The sequence below is a fragment of the Homarus americanus genome, unplaced genomic scaffold, assembly GCF_018991925.1.
Source record: "Homarus americanus isolate GMGI-L3 unplaced genomic scaffold, GMGI_Hamer_2.0 scaffold575, whole genome shotgun sequence".
Classification (NCBI taxonomy): Eukaryota; Metazoa; Arthropoda; class Malacostraca; order Decapoda; family Nephropidae; genus Homarus; species Homarus americanus.
In genome coordinates this window covers 85,001-110,000 of record NW_024733197.1, presented here as the reverse complement: position 1 = coordinate 110,000, position 25,000 = coordinate 85,001, and the positions used below count along the sequence as shown (strand labels likewise).

The 25,000-nt window shown below is 48.1% G+C and overlaps 1 protein-coding gene across 1 annotated transcript in view; it reads left to right on the top strand.

Annotated features, from left to right (window-relative positions):
• LOC121869405 (metalloprotease TIKI1-like) overlaps nucleotides 1–25,000 on the top strand; it is an 86,780-nt gene that overhangs the window by 2,192 nt on the left and 59,588 nt on the right. The window contains 3 exon segments of the mRNA XM_042370751.1: nucleotides 17,302–17,511; nucleotides 20,043–20,148; nucleotides 20,151–20,192. Coding sequence (XP_042226685.1) covers nucleotides 17,302–17,511; nucleotides 20,043–20,148; nucleotides 20,151–20,192 — 358 coding nt within the window.

Genomic DNA, 25,000 nt, shown 5'->3' with positions numbered 1-25,000 from the left:
ACGTCTCTACGCAGGCGTGTTTTGCCTGGTTTAGGATTCCCTGGAGGACTGAATGTATCTCTGTTCCTTATGTGTCAGGATATGTTGGACTTCGTTACACCTCATGTGGCAGGGAGTAGTGTGGGTCGTCCTCATGTGCTAATAGGGAAGTGCTAGTGGACACGACACACTGTTTACTAAGCTATTGGCACACAAGGAGACAATGTGGTCGGCATGACACTATATACCACCGTCTCTTTTTATTCTTGTATGGTTAGGTTAGGTTCCTATTTACAACTAGGTGAAGCTGAGGTGCACCTGTTCGCGAACCAATGACCTTAAGGACAGAAGGCGAACCATTGTATCCACCCGCCCGCTGCACTCCTCATACTATTGCATACCAGACGAGTGTAGCTGTTTTGTTTGGTGTGTGTGTGTGTGTGTGAATGTCCAGTAGTGGCTAGAGGTGGTCGAGAGCTGGTTAGGTTAGGGTTAGGTTAGGGTTAGGTTAGGACAATAAGAATGAGGAGAATTGTTGTATTTTCTTGGTGGAATTTCTGTTAGGTTAGGTTAGGGTTAGGTTAGGTTAGGTTAGGTTAGGTTAGGAAGAATGAGGAGACATTCTTTGTGTATTTTTGTGCTGGAATTTGTTCTGAGACGAAGAGGTTGATGACACAAGGTTCTCTCAAGTGCTGCTCGTGGGTGGCCGCTGGAGGTCTGGCTTACCTCACTATGGCATCCTACTTGGTATTGTGGAGTGTCAGTTGTTCCTCGGGTCACTGTAATTATCCGAGACTTGTTCACTACTACATAGGTCAAGTGGACATGTATGAAACTGGTATTGGTAGATATTGTTGGGTGTATGGTGTTGGTAGGTGTTGTGGTTGGGTGGATGGGTGTGTGGTCAGTGAGGGTGTTGTAAAGCTATCTGGTGCAGCTGACCATCTCCGGTGCAGCTGACCATCTCCGCCTCTCTAAACCATTGTGCATAGAATCTCAGGTCTCATTAGTGTATACCAGTGTGTGTGTGTGTCTAGATAATGGTGTTTTTAGATATACACAGGAAGGCCAGTTAAGTGCCATGTCTTAGTCATTCTTCACTGTGAGTAGACATATAGACATTTAATTCTCACTATATGGTACACAGTCGCTGGTAGTGTTGACCCATATGTCTCACCACATTTTATGGGGTAATAAATCTAGAGGCACCGGCCGCTACCTAAGCAGCACCAGGACCACACAACCGACTCTTACTACACGACTATACCTAAGTTAATGATGAAATGAATTAAGAATAAATGTCACTAAATGGAAGGTTTATTACAAGATCGAGGTGAAAGTAAGGTAATACGTGTGGTGGAATATCACAAGGTAGGAGGTGTAGCCTTGGCTGTTTTTATTGGTGGTAATGGACAACAGTGAGGTAAAGCTCCACTTGATCCACTGGAGTATGTGATGGAGACACAGACGATAATATTACACCTGCTGTGCCAACCGAGTGCCTAACCCAATCAAGTAGATCATGTCAAGAAAAATGGTAGATTTAAGGTAACAATAATTTCGTTGCAGAAGCTGACGTCTTGTTGGGGACATTCCACCAAAACGTGCAACGCAATTGTGTCTCTTACTTCAGCCAAGACTTCAGGAACGTCTTGAAGAACCTCTCCTGTCAGCCTCTTGAATAAGTTTGCTCGTTCTTTCTTTCTCAGATTAATTCTTTTTCTCATTAACGGTGGACAGCTGAGGTGTTATTTTTTACCTGGGGTTATTTAATGCTTGGCGCTACTGTTGACCCTGATGCCCAAATTATAGCCAGGGTGAGTTTGATAAGGTTTCTAGATAGGTGTGGGGTGGCGTGGCGTGGGGTGGCGTGGCGTGGCGTGGGGTGGCGGGGCGTGGAGGTGGGTGTAAGGGGCGTCGTGTGGATGAGTGTTGGTGCTGGAGTCAGGTATTGGGGAGCGGCCTTTCCTCCACCCCTGGCCTCCTCCTTCACACACACACACACACACACACACACACACACACACACACTTCCACCCACCTTATACCCTCGTCATATTAACTACTGTGTATGACAAGAATTAGGACGATGACAACATGGCTACCAGGTGTAAAAGACAGTAATTTGGACACATTGGACGGCCATTAGGGTCACTGTCTACCGAATTAGTACAGAAGAAGGTGTCTAGTACCGTGTTTACATTAGGTACTGAAGTAGAATCGATCGCATCACGTGGAATACTTTTTATCTGTAGTTTTTTGTGGTATTTTAGATTACATACTCAATTTAATCTGTAATCAAGGTATTTTTACTGTATTTTCAATGTATTTGTCTCTTAAACATTACAGGGATTATGTAATTTGGGTACAGGATTTTCTCTCCTTGTTCATGTAATGCTGAATGTGGGTAATATATTCTCGTTGGGGTTTGGTTAGGTTAGGTTGTGTTACTGTAAGGTTAGTGTTTAAGTTACTGTCAAGAGTAAGGTTAGATTAAGTCGTGTTAGGTTCGGGTAGTGTTAAGTTACGTTGTGTTAGGTTAGGGCAGTGTTAAGTTACGTTGTGTTAGGTTAGGGTAGTGTTAAGTTACGTTGTGTTAGGTTAGGGTAGTGTTAAGTTACGTTGTGTTAGGTTAGGTAGAGGTTACGTTGTGTTAGGTTAGGTAGTGTTGTTACGTTGTGTTAGGTAGTGTTAAGTTACGTTGTGTTGTTAGTTGGTAGGTTAGAATTTAGTGTTGTTAAGGGATATTGTATAACTGTTGTAAGATCATTCGGGTTGTGTTTGTACTCTTCAGATGTTGTCCTTGATCAGCTGGTGACTAAGGGCGTGGTAATGGTAGAGGTATATGGTGGGGGTGAGATGTGACAAGGGCCGTAGATAATCTTTCACCTATTCTACCTTTGTGTAATCTATTTTATTAGGTTAATTGCCCACGTAACAACAGGTAGTGGATATTGCTCTGTGTGTGTGTGTGTGTGTGTGTGTGTGTGTGTGTGTGTGTGTGTGTGTGTGTGTGTGTGTGTGTGTGTGTGGTTTGGAGGGAGGACAAAACTTACCCATCTACCTCACCCCACCCACCACCTTACCACCACCCACCCCCACCCACTCCACTCCTCACCTCACCTCACCTCCCCTTACCTTACCTTACCTTACCTTACCTTACCTTACTCCACCTCACTCCACCTCACCTCACCTCACCACCTCACCACCCACCTTACCCACTCACCTACCTTACCTTACCCACTCCTACCACTCCATTCTCACCTCACCTCACCCTCACCTTACCTTACCTTACCTTACCTTACCTTTTACCCACCTCACCTCACCTCACCTCACCTCACCTTACCTTACCTTACCTAACCTAACCTAACCTAACCTAACCTAACCTAACCACCAAGAGGCTTATCCAACACACTATAAACTGCTGTAATAACACTAATATTCAAGACTATAATATATACCGCATTACCAGACGATGACCAGACACGATTACTGTAATTTGTAGTTCATAAGTCATGGTATTGTCTTGTATTCTGTAATGGAAGGTTCAGGAGCGTCTGTAGCCAAGTCTATGTAATTTCTAAGCTGTGATACGATAAGCAATACAGTGAAGAATAGATTTATAACATTGTGCACGACGAACTAGAATGGTGTATTAATTTATGCACAAAAATAATATGGTAGACCACACGTCATCACAATCACTGCAATAACAGGTAGCATGGCATCACAATCACCACTACAACACACGTCATAACAATCACAAACAACAGGTAACCTAACCTAACCTAATCCTAACGTTACCTAACCTAATCCTAACGTTACCTAACCAATCCTAACGCCTAACCTCCTAACGTAACGTAACCCTAACGTAGCCAACACTAACGTAACCAACCTAACCTAACTTATCTAACCTAACCCTAACGTAACGTAACGTAACCTAATCCTAACGTAACGTAACCTAACCTAATCCTAACGTAGCCCAACCTAACCTAACCTAGCCGGTCAGTTTGGTTGGTGTTGACGGAAAACGACCAACTTCTATATAAGGAGCCGACCAGTACCTGAGACAGTCTTGGTTAACGTGGAATTTCCTCAGAACACGAGTCAGTGTTTACCGTACCTTGGGTGTTCCTTCAGGCCGCTACAGCAGGACTTAAGTGTTCCTTCAGACCGCTACAGCAGGCGTTAAGTGTTCCTTCAGGCCGCTACAGCAGGCGTTAAGTGTTCCTTCAGGCCGCTACAGCAGGAGTTAAGTGTTCCTTCAGGCCGCTACAGCAGGAGTTAAGTGTTCCTTCAGGCCGCTACGGCAGAAAGCGGTGTTCCTTCAGGCCGCTACAGCAGGCGTTAAGTCTTTCCAGGCCGCTACAGCAGGAAGAGTGTTCCTTCAGGCCGCTACAGCAGGACCGGAGTGTTCCTTCAGGCCGCTACAGCAGGACATAACTGTTCCTTCCAGCCAAGCAAGCAAGCAGCAGGACATAACTGTTCCTTCAGGCCGCTACAGCAGGACATAACTGTTCCTTCAGGCCGCTACAGCAGGACATAACTGTTCCTTCAGGCCGCTACAGCAGGACATAACTGTTCCTTCAAGCCGCTACAGTAATCCGACCAAGTTTTTGTCATTTGTCCTGATAACGAATGACGTATATTTACCTCCTGGGAACTGTCGGGATATTAGGTACATCATTGGTTAAATTAGAGTGTGTAGTATATCATGGTGATTTGGGTCGCCTCCCCCCCCCCTCACCTAACATGATAGGGTGTCAGGAATTTAAGCTGGCCTGGGTGGGGTCTTTCTTGTTTTGGTGGGGAAGTTGTGTGGTGGGCTTGTGGTGGGTTTTTGTCATTGTGTGGTGGGTTTGTGGTGGGTTATAGTTTGTTGTGTGTGGTGGGTTTGTGGTGGTTTTGTCATTGTGTGTGGTTGTGGGTAGTCTGTTGTTTGGGTTGTGGTAGTCTGTGGGTTTGTCATTGTGGGTGGTTGTGGTGGGTTATAGTCTGTTGTGTGGTGGGGTTGTGGTGGGTTATAGTCTGTTGTGTGGTGGGGTTGTGGTGGTTATATCTGTTGTGTGGGGTGGTGGTTGTCATTGTGTGTGGTGGTTTATTGTCGCCCCTCACGTGACACTACACCTATACACGTCCCTTCAACACTAGACCCATCCACACCTCCCACCACTAACCCTCACCACACCCACACCTCACCCCACACCTCACCACACCTCACATTACCTACACCTCACCACACCTACACTTCACACCTCCCTTCACCCCCACCACACCTCACCACACTCCTCACCCCCACCACATCCTCTCCCTCCCACCACACCTCCCTTCCCACCTCCTCTACCACACCCCTCACCCTCCTCCCTCACCTTCCTCCCTTCCCTCCGTCCTTCCTCCCACCTCCCCCCTCCTCACTCCCTCCCTTCCCACCTCCCTCCTCCTTTCTCACCACACCCCCTCCCCCTCCCCTTCCCACCACCCTCCTTCCTCCCTCCCTTCTCACACACCCCCTCCCCTCCCCACCACACACCTCCACCACACCTCCCTCCTTCTCCCCACCACACCCCCCTCCCTCCCATTCCACCTCCTGGGACATCAAACAGGAGAGGAGGTTAAGAAACAAAAACATTAGATTGATAACAAAAGGTGATGGTCAAGCCCCGGTGTGATGAGTTACCTTGGTCGTAAATCTCTTACCTGAGGAGCTCTGTAATCACCTGGTTAGCCGAAGTGTCACCCCCGCCAGTCACGTGTTTGGGCTCCCAGGTGTATGGCCGGGGGGGGGGATGGGGCTAGAGGGGGAGGGGCTGGAGGATCGAGAGAGGGGGGCTGAGGGAGAGGGGGAGGGATGGGTTTAGGTGAAAGTTAGTTATTTAAGGTGAGTCAGGTGTGGGGGGAAAGTCAGTTATTTAGGGAGAGTACGGTATAAGGGACGGTCAGGTATTAGTGCCAAGTATAGGGTGCCACATGTATGGAGATGGTCAGGTATAAGAGGGAACTTAGTGAGATAAATAAGGAAGGCAGAGAACGAGAGATAAAGGAGGGAGAAATAGGGAGAATGAGAACAAGGGTGATGATAAAGGAGGGAGAAATAGGGAGAATGAGAACAAGGGTGATGATAAAGGAGGGAGAAATAGGGAGGAGGAGGAGAGAGGTGTTGTGAAGGGTGTGGCGTTGGTGGTGTGGCACTGGTGGTGTGGCGATGGTGGTGGTGTGGGTGTGGCTCTGGTGGTGTGGCGCTGGTGGTGGTGTGGGTGTGGCTCTGGCGGTGGCAGCTCATAGTGACACAGGAATATTCATGGTCAGGTCTTCAAGCACTCACTCCGCTTCACCTCCGCGAGAGTCACCAAGTCTTAACCTCCACGAGTCACCAAACCTCCTGTACCTCACCAAACCTCCTGTACCTCACCAAACCTCCTGTACCTCACCAAACCTCAGCAAGTCACCAAACTTCCTCCAATCACTTTGTCTTCCCCACACCTGAAAACACACAGGTAACCTCTCTCTCTCTCTCTCTCTCTCTCTCTCTCACACAGGTAAATATTAATGCATCAACACGGTAATCAGAGTCCCCGTATGGTTAGCACTGTCTGTAGTCCATAGTTAGAGGGCAGCAAGACACCAAGATGTGATGATGTGGTGATTATTGGTGGAGACGTATTATCAAACAGAGACGCTGGGTAACAGTTTTCAAAGTGCTCCAGATGATTATCAGTTTGTTTAGGAAGGAATTGTGTGTGTGTGTGTGTGTGTGTGTGTGTGTGTGTGTGTGTGTGTGTGTGTGTGTGTGTGTGTGTGTGTGTGTGTGTGTGTGTGTGTGTGTGTGTGTGTGTGTGTGTGTGTGTGTGTAAGATTGACGTAGGATGTAAGTGTACTTGATAGCGGTGTAGAGATTGGTTCCCTTTCCTTCCTCCTTTCCTTCCTTCTCCCGCTGCCATTCCTTTCATCCTTCCTCTCTATTCTGAACCTCCCTCCACTCCCTCCTCCCTCACGCCCCCACACGCCCCCCACGCCCCCAGGCTCAGCAGCAGCCCGGCCCAGCGCCCCAGATGTTATCTCCCTCACACTGTAATAAGAGGCGGCCTTGAGTCTCAGTGTGTTACTCCATGTACCTGTCGGGGGGTGTCCAGTTCATGGCCATATCTGTCGGGAGTGGCCAGTTTAGGGCCGTATCTGTCGGGTATGGCCAGGTGTATCATTACGTAGGTGTATGGCCAGGTGTATCATTACGTAGGTGTATGGCCAGGTGTAACAAACTGATGCTACCAGAGGCTGTGTTGATTGATGTCAGGTGTTATGAAGGCAATAGCGGCTGTGGAGAATCATTAATGGAGTGTCCTGATCTCACACAGCTACGGTCATGCTGCAGGGCCTCTTGAACACCACTAACCTAACCTAACCCAACCTGACCTAACCTAACCCAAAAAAACCTAACCTAACCCAAAACATTCCTAACCTAATCCAACCCAAAACATTCCTAACCTAACCTAACCCAAAATAATCCTATCCTAACCTAACCCAAAAAACCTAACCTAACCAAGAAAAAATAATTATGTGTGGAGGGACCAAAAAAAAAAATATTCCTCATGTTGTTCTCAGCTTGACGGTTGAGTGATCATGTTAAAGAGGAACCTCGTCCATGTTAAGGTAATTACAGGTTATGTGGTCATTATGTAGTTACCTTTTTTGGATGGCTGAACAATGCAAGTGATGTAGTGAGGATGATTACATTACATTACATTACATTGGTCTCGTCGTGTGAATTAAATGTATTTCTTATGTACAATTGCGGTCGAAATTCCTTGAACACTTAGCAATATTAGGTATCTATAATTTCACGAGTAATACAACACATCACAACACATCTTTACAACTTCCTGGTAACAGTACAACACATTACAACACATCCTACACCTCTCTTTCCCCCTCCTCTTGCTTCTTCCTCTTCCCTTCCTCCCCCTCTCCTCTTCTTCATTCTTCCCCTCCTCCTCCTCCCATCAGGAGGTCTTAAGGTACAATGAAATAGTTTTATTTGTTAGTAGTTAAGTCTTTATGTGGGTCTGTGGTGATATTGGTGGAATTGTCGAGTCTAGCCAGTTGTTTCCACCAATTACCTCTCTTGTACTATCTAGGACACTCGTTTCCACCAATCAGGTCTTCTTTTACCCGCCAGGATACTCGTTTCCACCAATCAGCTCTCTTCTTCTATCCAGGATACTCGTTTCCACCAATCGGCTCTCTTCTACTATCCAGGACGCTTGTTTCCACCAATCATCTCTCTTGTACTATCCAGGACACTCGTTTCCACCAATCACCTCTCTTCTACCACAGTTTATCCATCCCATGACCAATCAGAGCTGTGCCTGCCGCTGTTCTGCATACAAATGTACAAAGATTTAAGGCCTTGTGATAATTGCTATCCTTGTCAGATGGTTAAATTGTTATAACTAAATACAGAAGTCTATAATCTACCATGTGTTGAACTCAGTCTATAATAACGTGTATAATTGTCGCTCAACCTGCTAGTCTCGATACAGAAATTATACCTCCAATATTACGGTGTCAGTTACAGAGTGAGTTTTATGAAGTGTGTGTGTGTGTGTGTGTGTGTGTGTGTGTGTGTGTGTGTGTGTGTGTGTGTGTGTGTGTGTGTGTGTGTGTGTGTGTGTGTGTGTGTGCGTGTGTGTGTGTGTGTGTGTGTGACCTCCGGCAACCAGGAGAGAAACGTTACCATCACCTCACCTCACCTTAAGCTTACAATGATCATGGTCAAGCTTACAATAATCAAGGTCAAGCTTATAATAATCAAGGTCAAACTTGCAATAATCAAGGTCACGCTTATAGTAATCAAGGTCAATCTTACAAGGTCACATAGTAAGGTCATACAATACTCAAGGCTCCAAGGTCAAAACGGCGTCACTAAGAGACATCCCAGCACACCTGTTGTGTTGTTATTAAAGTAGAGACAACAGGTGTTCTCAGGTATCATGAACAGGTAAGTTAATGGTCTCACAGGTAGGGATGGTAGGTCACGTGCCTCTGTGGTTGATGGTTGATGGTTGAGGGTGCGTTAGGCCAGGCAGGAGTTGTGTATACCCAGAACGCCCGTCGTGTTGTCTAGCTTACAGATCAACATTGCTGGAAGTCTCTCGTGCAAGAAATTCATTTGTAAGCAAAGTGTGCATGACGCTTCTCCCAACTTACTGAGAGGGGGAGAGAGGGGTGAGAGGGGGGAGAAGGAGGAGGAAGAAGAGGTGAAGTAAGGGGGAAGAGGTGGAGATGGGGAAGAAGAGTTGGAGAGGGGTGGGAAGGAGAGGTGGAGGGGGGAAGAGGTGGGGTAAGGGGAAGAGGTGGATATGGAAGAAGAGGTGGAGAGGGGGGAAGAAGAGGTGGAGAAGGAGGAGGAAGAAGAGGTGAAGTAAGGGGGAAGAGGTGGAGATGGGGAAGAAGAGTTGGAGAGGGGTGGGAAGGAGAGGTGGAGAAGGAGGAGGAAGAAGAAGAGGTCGTGGAGGAGGAAGTGGAGGGCCAGGAAGAAGAAGAAGTGGAAGGGATAGACGGGGAAGAGGTAAAGGAAGTGGGGAGGGGGAGAAAGAAGCGGAAGGGCGAGGAAGAAGAGGTAGACCCGATATAACCCGATACCACCCGATATAACCCGATATTAACAGGTTTTTATAAAGTTTACAGTATCGGTTACCTTCTGGTGATAGATAAGGCGTGTGGGGGGTTCAGGACTTAACGACAGCTTACCTCTTGTAGTATTTGGTAGTAGTAGGGGTCAGGGGATATCGTCTGTCTGTCTGTCTGTCTGTTTCTCTTTCTGTCTGTCTGTATGTCTCTCTGTTTGTCTGTCTGTCTGTCTGTCTGTCTGTTTCTCTTTCTGTCTGTCTGTCTGTCTCTCTGTTTGTCTGTCTGTCTGTCTGTTTGTGTCTTCTTTCTGTCTGTCTGTCTGTCTCTCTGTTTGTCTGCCTGTCTGCCTGTCTGTTTGTCTGTGTGTCTGTCTGTTTGTCTGTCTGTCTGTCTGTCTGTCTGTCTGCATCTCCTCTGTTTGTCTGCCTGTCTGTTTGTGTCTGTGTGTCTGTCTGTTTGTCTGTGTCTTCTGTCTGTCTGTCTGTCCTGTCTCCTGTCTGTGTCTTCTGTCTGTCTGTCTGTCTGTCTGTCCTGTCCTGTCTGTCTGTCTGTCTCTCTGTTTGTCTGCCTGTCTGCCTGTCTGTTTGTCTGTGTGTCTGTGTTTTGTCTGTGTCTTCTGTCTCTGTCTGTCTGTCTGTCTGTCTGTCTGTCTGTCTGTCTGTCTGTCTTCTTATCACTAATAACCTACCTGTCTATGTGTCTACCTGTATCATCTCTACCTCCAACTTTGTATCAGTAAATGTATCATAAATCCCAGGTGACTAGTGAGTGTAAGGGCCGTCTCTCCGGGTGGCCATGGCCCTGTAAGTCTCTCCGGGTGGCCATGGCCCTGTAAGTCTCTCCGGGTGGCCATGGCCCTGTAAGTCTCTCCGGGTGGCCATGGCCCTGTAAGTCTCTCCGGGTGGCCATGGTCCTGTGAGTCTCTCCGGGTGGCCATGGCCCTGTAAGTCTCTCCGGGTGGCCATGGCCCTGTAAGTCTCTCCTGGTGGCCATGGCCCTGTAAGTCTCTCCGGGTGGCCATGGCCCTGTAAGTCTCTCCTTCTCGCGAGTCATGGTAAGGCTAAGTTAACTGACTGTAATTGGGTGTTGATATCAAGGTACAGATTCAACCAATTTCACGGATGGGTTTGGTTAGGTTAGGTTAGGCATCTTTTGGGGTCGTAGTGGCATCTTTTGGGGGCATAGTGGCATCTTTTGGGGTATATATAGTCACACACACACACACACACACCTAGAGTAGTACGAGGTGTGTGTGTGTGTGTGTGTGGGAGGGGAGGGGGCGAGCCAGGTGACCCCGCCCAGTTCGCATGTTGATGGCCCGTCAAGCGTTGATAATGAGGATCGGCATAGAATCCAGACCTTGGACAAACAACCTAACCTAACCAGTAATTGTAGTGACCATAAGTACCCCTGCAAGATAGTATTTACATCGTTAGATATCACGGTGATGGCATAAGTATCATGTTATTATTGCCCTCAATTGTATCCTGTCCGAGGGGCAGGGAAGTTAAAACGATCATGTAGGGTGGTTGTGGTAATGTGTGTGTTTACAATGTTACCTTGAATCATGTGGGGTCCTTGTGGTAACGCGAGTGTTTACAATGTTACCTTGAATCATGTAGGGTCCTTGTGGTAACGCGAGTGTTTACAATGTTACCTTGAATCATGTAGGGTGCTTGTGGTAACGCGTGTGTTTACAATGTTACCTTGAATCATGTGGGGTGCTTGTGGTAACGCGTGTGTTTACAATGTTACCTTGAATCATGTGGGGTGCTTGTGGTAACGCGTGTGTTTACAATGTTACCTTGAATCATGTAGGGTGCTTGTGGTAACGCGAGTGTTTACAATGTTACCTTGAATTACTCATGGGACAACAGTAGGAGGGATGATAGTGTTATACGGTGGTGATGGTCGAAGGTCATGTGTTGTGTGAACGAGCTGATGGGTCTTGTTGATGGTATAGGGCCAGTGGACACAAGGGAGGCCATAATTATGAAACATAATGCTCAATTACCGGGTCAACAATAAGCGGGTCTGAAGCTCTCATCCTCCACACTATGATGGAGGCACTGGGTTAGGTTTGGTCAGGTTAGGTTTGGTTAGGTTAGGTTAGGTTTGGTTGGGTTTGGTTAGGTTTGGTTGGGTTTGGTTGGGTTAGGTTTGGTTGGGTTTGGTTAGGATTGGTTAGGTTTGGTTAGGTTAGGTTTGGTTAGGTTTGGTTAGGATAGGATAGGTTTGGTTGGGTTTGGTTAGGTTTGGTTGGGTTTGGTTAGGTTAGATTTGGTTGGGTTTGGTTAGGTTAGGTTTGGTTGGGTTTGGTTAGAATTGGTTAGGGGTTTGGTTGGGTTTGGATTGGGTTTGGTTGGGTTTGGTTGTCGTTTGGTTTGGTTTGGGTTTGATTCGGTTGGGTTGGTTGGGTTAGGTTAGGTTTGGTTAGGTTTGGTTAGGATAGGATAGGTTTGGTTGGGTTTGGTTAGGTTTGGTTGGGTTTGGTTAGGTTAGATTTGGTTGGGTTTGGTTAGGTTAGGTTTGGTTGGGTTTGGTTAGAATTGGTTAGGTTTGGTTATGGTTTGGTTAGGTCTTGTATTCCCAGTTACTCCTCTCATCAGTGAAGCCTTTGTTGATGTTACGAGACCTTACGTGTGTGTGTGTGTGTGTGTGTGTGTGTGTGTGTGTGTGTGTGTGTGTGTGTGTGTGTGTGTGTGTGTGTGTGTGTCCCCTAAAAATATCCCAAGCTGCAATCCACTAAACCATAATTAAACCCACCGATTTAACCAGTTTTAAGCTAATCTAAGCTCAGTATAAACCTGTCCAATTGCCATATGTTAACCTGCTCCTAACTCACCCTCACTCGTTTAATCCTTGAGTTTAATCCATCGACCTAACCTAACCTAACTTAACCTAACATAAACAACATTTACAGTATATGGAACATTTACACAAGGAATATCATACAATGTTTTGAAGGCATTTACCAAGAATCATTTACAATATTACAAAGGCATTTATAGAGAGACATTTACAGTCTTATGAAGGTATTTGGAGACCCGACACTTATTTACAGAACTGCCGGGACCAGCCAATGAAAACATGACTTTAATGATATGGCTGAATGCGTCTGGTTATTGTTTCAGCACATAACACCAATCGCGCCTCACCGCCCTTCTTTACTCTGCATTGTGGTTACGTTAGGTTTGGTTAGGTTAATGGGGTGATGGAATGGGCTTGCAAGGGTGGGGTGTACTGGGATAGGGTACTGGGGGAGAGTCCTAGGGTGGGAGATACTGGGGTAGGGTGCTGTGGGGAGGGTAATAGGGAGAAAGTATTTGGGGAGAGTACTGGGGTGGGGTGCTGGGGGTAGGGTGCTGTGGGGAGGGTAATAGGGAGAAAGTATTTGGGAGGGTACTGGGGTAGGGTGGGGGTGCTGGGGTAGGGTGCTGTGGGGAGGGGTAATAGGGAGAAGGTGTTGGGGAGGGTACTGGGGTGGGGTGGGGTGCTGGGTGCTGTGGGGAGGGGTGATAGGGAGAAGGTATTTGGGGAGGTACTGGGGTAGGGTGGGGTGCTGGGGAGGGGTGTCTGGGGAGGGTGATAGGGAGAAGGTATTTAGGAGGGTGCTGGGGTAGGGTGGGGTGCTGGGGAGGGTGTGCTGGGAGGGTAATAGGGAGGGTACTGGGGTAGGGGGGGTGCTGGGGTAGGGTGCTGTGGGGAGGGAGGGGAGGACTGGGGTAGGGTGGGGTGGTGGGGTGCTGGGGAGGGTAATAGGGGGACTGGGGAGGGTGGGGTGCGGTTAGGGTGCTGTGGGAGGGTGATAGGGAGAAGGTATTTGGGGAGGGTACTGGGGTGAGGGAGGTACAGTTGCCAGCAAAAGTCCTCCCACAGCCCTGTGTAGCATGGCTGTGGGAGGACCTTTGCTGCTGTACATAGGTGTAGGACGGGGCCGGGGTGGACACAATGTATTCACTACGCCTCTGAAACAAATACAAAAACAGGTAATATATGCTAATGTATTTTCTGCTGCAGGAATACATTTCTCTCAAGCTCCTGAAGGTGACGACGTCCTTCCTGAAGCTGTACTCTGGAGGGATTACCGAGTGTATGAAGCAGGAGGGAATTCTGATGAGGGTTAGGGTGAGGAGGATTAATTACCTGGGTGGAGGACTAATTGCCGGGTGGGGACTAATTACCTGGTTGGCTAGTTGTTGTGGTGTTTAAAGTTGTACAGTGTTAGCTAATTGTGATTACCTAACATAACCTAACCTAACCTAACAACCTAACCAAATATATTCTAATGTAACCTAACCTAATCTAATCTAACCTAATCTAGCCTAACCTAATCTAATCATCTAGCGTAACCTAACCTGGGAGAGGAGGGATGAGGGGTGAACCTAGGGGAAGGAGGAGAAGGGAGAAGTAGAGAGGAGGGTGAGGTGAGGTGAGGTGAGGGTGAGGGTGTGAGGTGAGGGTGTGAGGAGTGAGGTGAGGTGAGAGGACTGATGGGTGAGGAGGTGAGGGTGTGAGGAGTGGGGGTGAGGTGGAGACAGTTTGAGGGCATCGAGCCATAGCGCCTACGGTCGTGGTGTGTTCCTGTGGCATCCATCAAGGCGCCTCTGCCGACCAACTGGTAATTTTATGCTACACGCGAGGGTGAAGGTTCCGCGGAGCGTGGCGGTGTGGGGAACGATGGGTGTGGTGGCGGTGTGGGGGAACGATGGTGTGTGGTGGGGGGATGGTGTGGTGGTGTGGAACGATGGTGTGGTGGTGTGGCGGGTGGGAACAATGGTGTGTGGTGGTGGTGTGGGGAACGATGGTGTGTGGTGGTGGTGTGGGGAACGATGGTGTGTGGTGGTGGCGGTGTGGGGAACGATGGTGTGTGGTGGCGGTGTGGGGGCAGTGGTGTGTGGTGGTGGTGGGAGATGGTGTGTGGTGGTGGTGTGGGGGACGATGGTGTGTGGTGGTGGGGGAACGATGGTGTGGTGGTGGTGGCGGTGTGGGGAACAATGGTGTGTGTGGTGGTGGTGGTGGTGTGGGGGAACTGGTGTGTGGTGGTGGTGTGGGGGAACGTGTGTGTGTGGTGGTGGTGGCGGTGTGGAGACGATGGTGTGTGGTGTGGTGGGTGTGGAGACGATGGTGTGTGGTGGTGGTGGCGGTGTGGGGACGATGGTGTGTGGTGGTGGTGGCGGTGTGGGGGAACGATGGTGTGTGGTGGTGGTGGCGGTGTGGGGAACGATGGTGTGTGGTGTGGTGGTGGCGGTGTGGGGGGTGTGGTGGTGGTGTGGGGAACGATGGTGTGTGGTGGTGGTGTGGGGGAACGATGGTGTGTGGTGGTGGCGGTGTGGGGGAATGATGGTGTGTGGTGGTGGTGTGGGGAACGATGGTGTGTGGTGGCGGTGTGGGGAACGATGGTGTGTGGTGGTGGTGGCGGTGTGGTGGGGAATGATGGTGTGTGGTGGCGGTGTGGGGGGCGATGGTGTGTGTGGTGGTGTGGGGAACGATGGTGTGTGGTGGTGGTGGCGGTGTGGGGGAACGATGGTGGTGGTGGCGGTGTGGAGACGATGGTGTGTGGTGGTGGTGGCGGTGTGGGGATGATGGTGTGTGGTGGTGGTGTGGGGAACGTGTGTGGTGGCGGTGTGGAACGATGTGTGTGGTGGTGGTGGCGGTGTGGGGGAATGATGGTGTGTGGTGGCGGTGTGGGGACGATGGTGTGTGGTGGCGGTGTGGAACGATGGTGTGTGGTGGTGGTGGCGGTGTGGGGAACGATGGTGGGTGGTGGCGGTGTGGAACGATGGTGTGTGGCGGTGGTGGCGGTGTGGGGGAATGATGGTGTGTGGTGGCGGTGTGGGGGAACGATGGTGTGGTGGCGGTGTGGGGGAACGATGGTGTGTGGTGGTGGTGGCGGTGTGGGGAACGATGGTGGTGGTGGCGGTGTGGGGGAGATGGTGTGTGGTGGCGGTGGTGGCGGTGTGGGGAATGATGGTGTGTGGTGGTGGTGTGGGGGAAGTTGTGTGTGGTGGCGGTGTGGGAACGATGGTGTGGTGGTGGTGGCGGTGTGGGGAATGGTGTGTGGTGGCGGTGTGGGGGAACGATGGTGTGTGGTGGCGGTGTGGGGAACGATGGTGTTGTGGTGGTGGCGGTGTGGGGAACGATGGTGGGTGGTGGCGGTGTGGGAACGATGGTGTGTGGTGGTGGTGGCGGTGGGGGTGGTGTGTGGTGGTGGTGGCGGTGTGGGGGAACGATGGTGGGTGGTGGCGGTGTGGGGGAACGATGGGTGTGGTGGTGGTCGAGCGTGGCGGTGTGGGGGAACGATGGTGTGTGGTGGTGGTCGGAGCATGGCAGTGTGGGGGAACGATGGTGTGTGGTGGTGGTGGCGGTGTGGCGAACGATGGTGTGTGGCGGTGGTGCTGTAGTGCCCCGGGTCTTGATGGATGGTCCTGTGTGTGTGTGTGTGTGTGTGTGTGTGTGTGTGTGTGAGTGTGAGGATCCCGGAAGAATCTCCACCCAAATTTATTTCTTAAGACTAACTACCTTAACGCTATTTGAGGGGTGTTAGGTTAGGTTAGAGTTACGTTAGATTACGTTACGTTACTTTACGTTAGAGTTAGGTTAGATTAGAGTTAGGGTGGTTAATCTACAGGTGAACTAATCCGGGGTGGTGATTCTTTAGTTGATCGACATAACCGAAGAAATTACCAAAAATATAAATTACGAGATATAAGTAAATTATTATAACATTACTAAAATATGATTATTTAAACAGATGGCAATAGTGATCGAGGCAGTGTTACCAAAAGCACGAGAGAACAAGTAATAGGTAGTTATCTTTAGTTGGCAATACTTATGTTTAGACAGGTAGTGTAATGGGTATCAACCATGGCAGTAGAGGTGGAGGAAACGGGTATTGACACTTCCGATGGCTGGCTGGCTGACTGGCTGGCTGGCTGGCTGGCTGGCTGGCTGGCTGGCTGGCTGGCTGGCTGGCACAGAAGAGAGGAAGATGAAAGGAGGTGTGAGAGGTGAGGGAAGACAGGTACAAGAGTTGTTGAAGGTGTGAATATAAGGTGAGATATACAGGTTACCTCACAACAACAACTATTGGTGAGGTGAGGGTGAGGGGGGGTGGGTGAGGGTGAGGGGGGTGGGTGAGGGTGGGGGTGGCTCAAGGCTCAGTACACACAGGGACTGAATCAAATTAGAACCGGAATGAGATTGGAGAGTGATGTGGTCTTTATACATAGATATCGATGGTATTTAAGCACCCCAACCCAGCAACAACAACCAACAACAACAACAACAACAACAACCCAACAACAACAACAACAACAACAACAACAACAACAACACAACCAACAACAACAACAACAACAACAACAACAACAACAACAACAACAACAACAACAACAACAACAACAACAACAACAACAACAACCACAACAACAACAACAACAACAACACAACAACAACAACAACAACCAACAACAACAACACCAACCCAACGACAACAGCAACAACAACAACAACAACAACCAACAACCTAAATCCTTCTCATGTTGATATTATTGTTGTTTTTCACTATTTATCATGATTTTTCTACCTATATAAACTGTTTCAATGTGGTGATTCGATGGATAGTATTACATAAACAAATTACTGTATCATTATGTAACTATGACAGTACTGTATCCTTGTCTCTCGTTACAGGGCAGCAAGGAAGGTTCGTTCTTGTGGATGGTTAAGAGAGATCCACCTTCCTATTTCTTCGGGACCATCCACGTGCCCTATACCCAGTGTGGGAACATATCCAATAACACCAAGCGCGCCTTCCGCCTCAGTGACAATGTGTTCTTTGAGCTGGACCTGACGGATCCCTACACGGTGTCGGCTCTCACCACCTGCCAGCTCCTCCCAAGGGTAAGTGTCACCACCCTAGCTTATTTCACCTAACCTAACCTAATCTAATCTAACCTAACCTAACCTAATCTAACCTAATCTAACCAGCTCCTCCCAAGGGTAAGAATCACCACCCTAGCTTATACCACCTGGAGATTAACCTAACCTAACCTAACCTAACCTAACCTAAACTAATCTAACCTAATCTAACCTAATCTAACCAGCTCCTCCCAAGGGGTAGAATCACCCACCTGACATACCACCTGAGTACCTAATCTAACCTAGCTAACTAACTAACCTAACTAACCTAACCTAACCTAATCTAGCCTAATCTACAGCTCCTCCCAAGGGTAAGTGTCACCACCAGCATACCACCTGGAATTCCAACCTAACCTAACCTACTCCTACCTAACTACCTAACCTAACCTACCAACTACATATTCTGTACTTCTGTTTGTGTCTACATGACTGGCCGTGTCTTGTATCCAACATGGGGTAAAAATATGGACTCCTGTGTTTTATATCATTAATCATTCTTAGTGTGTGTGTGTGTGTGTGTGTGTGTGTGTGTGTGTGTGTGTGTGTGTGTGTGTGTGTGTGTGTGGTGTGTGTGTGTGTGTGTGTGTGTGTGTGTGTGTGTGTGTGTGTGTGTGTGTGTGTGTGCGTGCGTGTGTGTGTGCGTGCGTGCGTGCGTGATTGGGTACAAAGATATTAGCACCTCGGTAAAGTTACTGAGACACCGCTGCTGTACTGGGTGATCACACACACACACACACACACAAGGACTGATGCCATTATCGGACAAAAGAAAAACTGTCCGTTAAATAATATAATCGGATTAAGTGAAGTCTTCTGAGCGACCATAGGGGAGGAATAAGTGGAGAGAGAGACGGTGAGATTTTGCACTAATCTCAAACTAAAACAAACACACACACACACACACACACACACACACACACACACACACACACACACAGACACACAAGCAGCATTTTCTACCACTTCCTACTAATAAAAAGTTATGTACATGTTAGTTACAATTTCTCATGTCTACTCCATCATCTTGTGTGTGTGTGTGTGTGTGTGTGTGTGTGTGTGTGTGTGTGTGTGTGGTGTGTGTGTTTAGTCATGGTGGTGCTGGAGGGTTGGGGGTAAATTATATATGGTGTTAAGTCATTTTAGCCAAGTAGTCATAAGCTCTCAGGTGACTCGATATATTTCACCTGAGAGGAACGAACTGGTCAGGTAATTCAAGGAGGTGATGTTAATAGACTCTATGGTGAGGAGAATGAAGTCAGGTCATTGTGGTATAGAGTCATTATAGAGGAGTAGACCATCAAGCAGCTGGTAAACAGAGAGCCATTCACGGGAGACGAGTGAGGGGATGTTGCTACACTATCAAGGGCTCTCTCTCTCTCTCTCTCTCTCTCTCTCTCTCTCTCTCAGGTACACATCTCTTCTTAATCGACTAACTTGTCTTACTAATTATTGTTAAATGTTGTCAATTATCACAGTTCGTTATTGTGGGTCTACAAATTTTATAATATATAATACTGAAGGGTTAATTTCCTTGTGATATAGTATATGGGGAAAAAATAGCGTTGCTTATTTACACATTTTTCCCTTGTACAGTCCCCTTCACTTGTGCGTTTACAGGGGCTCATCATATAGCCTAGGTACAGTCCCCTTCACTTGCACGTTTACAGGGCTCATCATATAGCCTAGGTACAGTCCCCTTCACTTGCACAGGGGCTCGTCTATAGCCTAGGTACAATCCCTTCACTAGCACGTTTACAGGGGCTCGTCATATAGCCTAGGTACAGTCCCTTCCTTGCACGTTTACAGGGGCTCATCATATAGCCTAGGTACAGTCCTTCACTAGCACGTTTACAGGGCTCATCATATAGCCTAGGTACAGTCCCTTCACTTGCACGTTTACAGGCTCGTCATATAGCCAGGTACAGTCCCTACCAGCACGTTTACAGGGGCCTAGGTTAGGTGCAGTGTGGCAACGCTGTGTTTGTTTACATTCAACAGAAGGAAACTCACAATAGTAAACACACTATGGAATCAAAGTAAAACAATATTAAAACAAATATCTCAATGATAATGATTTGTGGAATGCTTATATGACGAGCCCTGTAAACGTACAAGTGAAGGGGACTATACAATGTTCCCATGTATTTTCATTTCCTATGTATGATGTATTAATAACCACACCATGTATACACCCTATGTATGATAGTAATTATGTCCACACCATGTATACACCCTATGTATGATGTATTAATAAGGTCCACACCATGATATAAACCCTATGTATGATGATTTAAGGTCCACACCATGTATACACCCTATGTATGATGTATTAATAAGGTCCACACCATGTATACACCCTAGTATGATGTATTAATAAGGTCCACACCATGTATACTAACACCATGTATGATGTATTAATAAGGTCCACACCATGTATACACCCTATGTATGATGTATTACAAGGTCCACACCATGTATACACCCTATGTATGTCTTGATGGTTGTGTCCGCAGGGTAAAAACTTGTCGGACGTGTTGCCTGGAGAGCTGTACACGAGGCTAAAACGTCATCTAGCTTACGTCAAGACCCAGATGCCTCGCTGGATCACCCCTGACCAGCGTAAGGAGGTCTCTATGCTGACTATCTCTTCAACGCTATTACCGGTAAGTGGTGGTTTTTATACGTTCCTTCTGCCCCTTCTGCAGGAGTGGGCTGTTGGTAATGTCTCCTGTGTTAGTTTTAAGTCCCTTCTGCACCTTCTGCAGGAGTACTATGAAGGGCTGTTGGTAATGTCTCCTGTGTTAGTTTTAAGTCCCTTCTGCCCCTTCTGCAGGAGTACTATGAAGGGCTGTTGGTGATGTCCTGTGTTAATTTTAAGTCCCTTCTTCCCTTCTGCAGGAGTACTAGGAGGGCTGTTGGTGATGTTCCTGTGTTAGTTTTAAGTCCCTTCTGCCCTTCTGCAGGAGTACTATGAAGGGCTGTTGGTAATGTCTCCTATGTTAGTTTTAAGTCCCTTCTGCCCTTCTGCAGTAGTACTATGAAGGAAGTATGTCTCCTGTGTTAGTTTTAAGTCCCTTCTGCCCCTTCTGCAGGAGTACTATGGAGGCTGTTGGTAATGTCTCCTGTGTTAGTTTTAAGCCCCTTCTGCAGGAGTACTATGGAGGACTGTAGTTAATGGTCTCCTATGGGCTTGTTTCTTTATGCCATTTTGCCTCTGTCTACCCAGCAGTAATTGTACTTTCCACAACAGTTGTACTTCCGTTATATGTTGTATCATATTGTTGTTGTACTTCCCGTATTACTGTTGTTGTACTTCCAATATCAGCTGTACTTCCCATGACAACTGTATCCGCTAGTTATCGTACTTCACATACCTGTTGCACTTCTCTTGTAAACATGACACCGGGAACCAGATTTAGACTTGAGCAATTTCAATGCTGCATTAAGGTCGAATCTCTCCTTGTAATGAGTGTGATCATGGACCTTATTACCATGTTGTGATAAGAGTTTGCATCATGTTATCTACTGAGTACTGTATATAAGAGAGGATAGATAGATAGATGGAGGAAAGAGAGGATAGAGAGAGAGGGATAGAGGAAGAAAGAGAGAGGATAGATAGAAGAGAGGATAGAGAGGATAGACCGACAGACAGTAGTATCATAACATGTAAATAACACAAAAATAAGACGCTTTATCCCTCCATATAAGACAGTAAACACGACCATTATTTACCTTATAAACTGACCACATCACTCTACCTGAGATAACGACTTGGGAGGATCACTGTCTGGTAGAGCCTGATGGATGGTGGTGGTTGATGGTGGTTAATGGTGATGGTGGTTGGTGTTTGGTGGTGGTGGTTGATGGTGGTTAATGGTGAGTGGTTGGTGTGGTGGTTGGTGTGTGGTTGTGATGTGGTTTGGTGGGTGGTGTGGTTGTTCTTGGTTGTGGTGGTGGTGGTTGTAGGTGATGTTTATTAGTGGTGGTAGTTGTGGTAGGTCAAATCCTGTGTTACTACCTTTCTCGCGTCTTTACTTATTATTAAACCATAAAAACAAAATATTCCTCAAATAACGATCGAATTGGCAGTTATCTCCGAATCACCGTAGGAGAGGAAGATTAACTAGATAATGAACGATAATAACAGTGTGTGGCGTAGCGGGGATAAGGGATTTGTGTGGTGGGGGAGGGGGGAGGAGGGGGAAGGGAAGAGGGGGGAGACAAATGGCTACAATTTCTTTCCGTCGCTGCTAGATGCTCGTCTCTGGCCTAATCCCTTCATCAGACTCAGATTATAACCTCTGTATTATACTCGGTAATCAGACTTCATATATTAAGTCATATATATTAAGTACGAGTATATCATTATCAGATATATTACCACCAATTTTATATCGAATCTAAATATAATAAAATCATATGACGTTCATTGTAGACGTTGTGTATAATGATTGTGTCGGTATATAGGGGTCAAACTTAATGTCCAGGTGTGTGTAGTAATTATTGTTCTCACCTGGGAGTGGTGTTAGGTTAGGTTAGGGTGTGGTGTTAGGTTAGGGAGTGGTGTTAGGTTAGGTTAGGGTGTGGTGTTAGGTTAGGGAGTGGTGTTAGTGATATGTCATGGTGGAGTAAGTTGGATACCATCCTGAACTTCCTTCACCCCTCCTCTCCCACATCGGCCTCCCTATCTTGCCCCTATCCACTTCCCATCCTCACATCCTCCCCCTATCCACCTCTCCCCCCCTATCTCCCCATTCACCTCTCACCACCCATCCTCCCCCTCACCTCACCACCCTCCCCACCCACCCCACCTCATCCCCACTCCCTCCCCCCACCCTCCCCAGTGTCTCAGGGCCAGGTAAACTGTCCCCATTCCTAAGTGGCCCCCATTAGTACTCTATTTTGTGAGGCGGCTTGGCTGAGGTAAGGACGGCCCCTGTGTCTTGGAATTGATGAGTCTCGCTGGTGTCGGGGAGGCTGAGGTTTTGCCTGATTCCTTCTCCTCGGTCGCTCTTTCTTCCTTCGGTCGCTCTACTTCCTTCTTCTTCGGTCGCTCTACTCTTCGGTCGTTTTTCCTTCCTCGGTCGCTCTACTTCCTTCCTTCGGTCGCTCTCTACTCCTTCGGTCGCTCTACTTCATTCGGTCGATCCTTCCTTCCTCGGTCGTTCCTTCCTTCCCTGGTCGTTCTCGTCTTCACTCATTCATTCATTCATTCATTCGTACATTCATTCATTCCTCCCTCCTGTCTCTTCTTTCTGACACAACACACACACACACACACACGGGGTAGACAAGAGGTGACATGTACACGAGTTTCACCACGTCATCAAGAGATACTATCAGGCCCATAGTGACGTCCCAGGCAGGTCACTCTCCTATCAAGCCATGAATTTACATCCATTTGTTTACGATATCAACTAGGGGGGTGGAGGGAGGGGTGAGGCGAAGGAATAGGGATGAAGGAGGGAGGGGGGTGATGAAGGGATGGAATTGAGGGAGGAAGGGGTGAGGAGGGATGGGGTAAGGGAGAAGGGGTGGGGGAGAGAGGGGAGTGGTCGTCGAATTTACATAGCATCCAGTGGTAGCCCGAAGCAAGGTCGTCTACCTGTCAGCCATAGATTTGTGTTGTAGCTGGACCCTCGTGTACCCTCTAGCGTCGTGGCTGTCGTGTTGTGGGGTCCCTCTTGCGTCGTGGGGTCCCTGTCGTTGTGGGGTCCCCCTGCGTCGGGGTCCCTGTCGCGGGGTCCCTCCGCGTCGTGGGGTCCCTGTCGAGGGGTCCCTCGCGTCGGGGTCCCTGTCGGGTCTGCGGTCCCTCTCGCGTCGGGGTCCCCGTGTTGTGGGGTCCCTCTCGCGCTGTGGTCCCTGCTCGTGTTGGGGTCCCTGTCGTGTTAGGGGTCCCTCTCGCGCCAGGGGTCCCTGTCGCGTCGTGGGGTCCCTGCTGTTGTGGGGTCCCTCTCTCATCATGGGTCCCTTCTGGGCCTCGTGTTAGGGCCCCTCTCGCGTTGTGGGGTCCCTCTTGACGTACAGTACATATGTCTGTCTAAACGTACATTCATTCCTATCTAAACATACTTTCATTCTGTCTAAACATACATGTCTCTGTCTAAACGTACATGTCTCTGTCTAAGCGTACATTCATTCCTATCTAAACGTACATGTCTCTGTCTAAGCGTACATGTCTCTGTCTAAACGTACATAATTTCTCTGTCTAAACATACATTCATTCCTGTCTAAACATACTTTCATTCCTGTCTAAACGTACAATAGTTCTCCCGTCTCAGCCTCTATATAATGAGGCTCCGTGTTAAGTGGTGGGTCCTGCTTCCCATAATCTGTTTGGTTCTAACACTGAGAGATTCACCCAGGCTGTACCAACGCCCTTGATAGACCCTCGCCAGCTTGGTAATTTGGTGCTGATCAAAGGCACGCTTCCCGCCCCCTCCCATCTTTGCTACTACTACTACTATGGCTGCTACTACGACTATTACTGCTACTATTACGGTTACTACTTCTACTGCTGTTGCTACTACTACTACTACTACTACTTCCAACAAAGGGTGTTTATCAGACCCCAGTGATCATATTATGGCAATGAATATTACAGAGTATTTCCAGTACATTATTTAAGTCTGTACATAGAATTATGATTAGGTACTAGATGCCAAGTGGGATACAGCCTTGGTATATCATCTATCTTGCCATCAGAGGTAAAGTGCTGTGCCATAGTGTGCTTGGATCTACCCTATATAATCTAATTTTATCACAGTCAACGATGTAGTGTGTGGCCGTATGTCTGTGGGTCAGGGTGGTGAGGGTGGTGGGTCAGGGTGGTGGTAGGTCTGGTAGGAGGTAAGGGCGGTGGGTCAGGGTGGTGGTAGGTCTGGTAGGAGGTAAGGGCAGTGGGTCAGGGTGGTGGTAGGGTGTCAGGAGGGGCATGACTTGTAGTGTGTGGTACGGGTGTAGTCACTAGTCATCTGTCTGTCACACCCTCGTTATCACCATCACCATCATACCCGCTTTTTTTATTTTCGAGGAAGGTGAAGGGTAGTTAGCGCTCTGACAGGTGTGTGTGCTTGTTTGGCTGGGTCGTTTATTAGATTACATCAGTGGTTTGAGGAGGAGGTTACGTGTTGGGGGCAATATCTGTGTGTGTGTGTGTGTGTGTGTGTGTGTGTGTGTGTGTGTGTGTGTGTGTGTGTTGTGGTTGTGTGTGTGTGTGTGTGTGTGTGTGTGTGTGTGTGTGTGTGTGTGTGTGTGTGTGTGTGTGTGTGTGTGTGTGTGTGTGTGTGTGTGTGTGTGTGTGTGTGTGTTGTGGTGTTGTGGTGTGTGTGTGTGTGTGTGTGTGTGTGTGTGTGTGTGTGTGTATTGTGGTTGTGTTGTGTGTGTGTGTGTGTGTGTGTGTGTGTGTGTGTGTGTGTGTGTGTGTGTGTGTGTGTGTGTGTGTGTGTGTGTGTGTGTGTGTGTGTGTGTG